General features: G+C 29.2%; 1 protein-coding gene across 1 annotated transcript in view; it reads right to left on the reverse strand.

The window, feature by feature from the left end:
• Nucleotides 1-2323, reverse strand: part of LOC107495897 (uncharacterized) — a 3077-nt gene extending 754 nt beyond the window's left edge. Inside the window, exons 1-2 of the mRNA XM_016117113.3 lie at nucleotides 1832-2323; nucleotides 1061-1753 (exon numbers count right to left, since the gene is read on the reverse strand). Of these exons, the coding sequence (XP_015972599.1) occupies nucleotides 1061-1753; nucleotides 1832-2048 (910 nt within the window). The 5' untranslated portion in view covers nucleotides 2049-2323. The remainder of the gene's footprint in view (nucleotides 1-1060; nucleotides 1754-1831) is intronic.
• Nucleotides 2324-3186: the final 863 nt, after the last annotated feature.

Consider the following 3186-nt stretch of genomic DNA (forward strand, 5'->3'; position numbering starts at 1 on the left):
CTTTTAGTGGTTAGCCTTGAGGATGTCCAATGAGAGAAAGAGAGACATTAATAATTATATTTAATATTATTCGCATAATAATTTCTTTTGAATTGAAAAAAAAAAACAATAAAAATTAAATTCTAAACTCTTTAGTCATAAAATTAAAATTATGATATCATATTATTTTCTTTTAAATTAAACTGTTAAATAAAAATATATAAAAGTGTTGAATTAATAGTATGGTGTTTATTTATTTATTTTTTTACTAAAGATATGAGACTCGAACTCGCAACCTCTTAATTGAGTATGAGGAGACTATGCTATTTAAACTATTACTCATTGGCATAGTATAGTGTTTATTATGATTTCTAAAAGATATTATCTAATTACTAAAATACGTTAAATAATTAATTTTAAATTTAAAAATATAAAAATCAAATATTTTAAATATTTTAAAATTATTATAAAAAATAATTTAGACAAAAATTAAACACTAAACAAAATACACCATAGAATTGGCCTAATAGTATAGTAAGGTAAGAAAAAGTGCTTACTTAGAAGTACCATCAATCTTCTTATAAATAGTATACTACTTATAATAGAGTTATAGTGTATGGCAATGTATTATAGTGTGAAACACTTCATGGTGGGCCTTTTCATAAGATTTGATATTTTGGGTGAGAAAATAAGAGATATGTCTTTAGCTGGCCTATCCTATTCTAACAAATCAACACAAAACACAAACTTTTATGATTTTGTGACTTGTGAACATGTAATGTAACAGATTGACATAGAAAGATGATAGAGAATTCAATTAACCTTCTTTTTCTCTTGACATTTCTAGGGTATCAAATTAAACATTTAAAGAGCTAAAAAAAATTGCCAAATATAAGCTAATGTTCATGGAATTGAAAAAGAACATGAAAATAAATATTTTCATGAAAATGTCTTTATTTATAGATATCATTGTAAATTGTTAGATCGTTTGACATGTTTGATTGAACGATCTAACGATTTACAGTGTCATCTTCATTTTAAAGATGTTTTGACGAAAGAATTTACCAATAAATTTAGTTACCATCAAGAAAAACAGAGCCATTGGAGTTGAAGCCTATGCTTCCATGGTAGCTCCCAGGAACTCTCAAAGGAACATCTCCTCCTCCTCTTGATAGCCCCAAAGAAAACATCACCAAAGATCCAATCTTTCCATTTCTACCCTCCTTGCAACATTCAACCCTCATCATTTCTTCATCAACATTGTCCAAAATACCCTTCTTACAATTCAAACCATCATCTTGAACTAAAAGCTTTGTCTTCTCACCTTCACTACTTCTCTTACAATCATCATCAAAAGAAGAAGAAGAAAAAGAAGATAAGATTGTAACTTCAAAATATGCTTCTTGTGGGAATGCATAGTTTCCCAAACAAGGACCAGGTAAAGGTAGAGAAGCTCTCATAATCATCATAGAAGCAGAGTTTTTCTTCTTCAAACCAGGATTGAGCCTAATCTTCTGCATAAACTCAGATGAATCCTGACAAACTTCAAAGGTTATCTCAGGCTCAATTTCAACCCCTCTTCCATGATCATCATCATCAACAACAGCACAAGCTCCTAAAAGGGTACTTGTTGTTGATCTTGATCTTGATGATTGAATAATGTTGTAACTCTTGTGAGCCATGAAATTAAATCTTGACCATCCATTTTCAACAGCATCAGCAGCAAGATATGGATGATCTTCCCAACTGAACAATGTTCTTGTTTTTTCCGAACCTTCAAAAAAAACAAACACATACTATGAAATAATGCACTATTAGGAACAATTCAAATAACAAACTACTACCTACTTACCATGAAAAACATAGAATTTGCTGCTATTGTTCTTGTGATCATCAATTCCAGCTTGATTAATGGTCTCCATTCTAGTGAAGCTCTTTGGTTCAACAACAAAGTTTCTATGATGATGATCTTTTCTTTGATGACACCAACGCCAAATGAAAACCATGAAAAGGGTTGAAACACACCCCAAAGATGCTCCTAAAACCGCCACATGTATCCATTGGATCATATCTTATTTTCTTCACTTTTCAATATCTTAATATGCATATAGAATATAGTTCTTATTGCATATAAAAAGGAAGAAATTAAAAAAGCATGAATGAATGAAGGGGCAATGGAGTATGGTGAAAGGTGGACCAAAGAAATGGTTTCAATCAATCAAAGCATGGATATGGTGCCAAAGGAGGTGTTACCAAACAAAACATTCAAAGTGCCACATAACATAAGCTTTGAGTTTTTTTTTTTTTCTTTCTTTTTTCTCTTGGAGTATGAATGAAACCATACAATATTAGTTTAATTGAATTTTGGAACCGACAAAACACTCCTCATTAATAAGCAATGAACGCGTTTCTTTCTTAATTTATATATCTTTTTGTACTTTTTTTTTTTCAAAGGAGAGAGAAAATTCAATAAGGACTAATTAGAGTTATTATGTGCTTTCTCTCCATTGCAAGCATTGCCAAGAGTTTATGTAACCTAAGATAGTGGCCCAATTCTAACTACTAGATCTGAACTTTTTATTCATATTAAGCATAAAAGAAATTTTGATATATTTTGTAGGAATTTTTTTTTCTGAAATGAAATGGGAAAAAAAAATTATTATGTCCCAAAACAATTAAAACCGTTTTATTTATCAAAATGTTTTTTTTTAGTGTTGGAGCATAATTGATGTGTACCTCACTATTTTTTGCTAAATCAGTAAAAATTTTTCGATTTTGATTAAAATTGGTAAAATGAGAAACACGAAATTCAATTTTGGCTTGGATTGACCTCACCTAATTCGATTTTAGATTTAGTATTTTTTTTTATTTAAAATTCATTTAAAGGTAGGGTCTGGTCTCTCCTCGAGGAGTTGGTTGCTACATATATAAAGTGAAATTCAAATCTAAAATATCTGGAGACAAATAAAAATAAGCTGACCATTCAACCAACTTAAGTTGATTTAAATTGACTTTATCTAAAATGATATCATTCTTCTTTTTATTTACCATTAATCAGTCCAAATATCTAAAATACCCTCTCTTATCAATTTTTTACAATAGAGATTTAAGTTATTTTTAAATGTTTTGAAATTTGTCTTTCTATATTATTTAGAATTTCGATAAGAAGAGTGTTAGAAAGTCAGCAACTTTTGTATTTTGTAATCA

The sequence above is a fragment of the Arachis duranensis genome, chromosome 6 (genome assembly GCF_000817695.3).
Source record: "Arachis duranensis cultivar V14167 chromosome 6, aradu.V14167.gnm2.J7QH, whole genome shotgun sequence".
NCBI classification, from domain to species: domain Eukaryota; kingdom Viridiplantae; phylum Streptophyta; class Magnoliopsida; order Fabales; family Fabaceae; genus Arachis; species Arachis duranensis.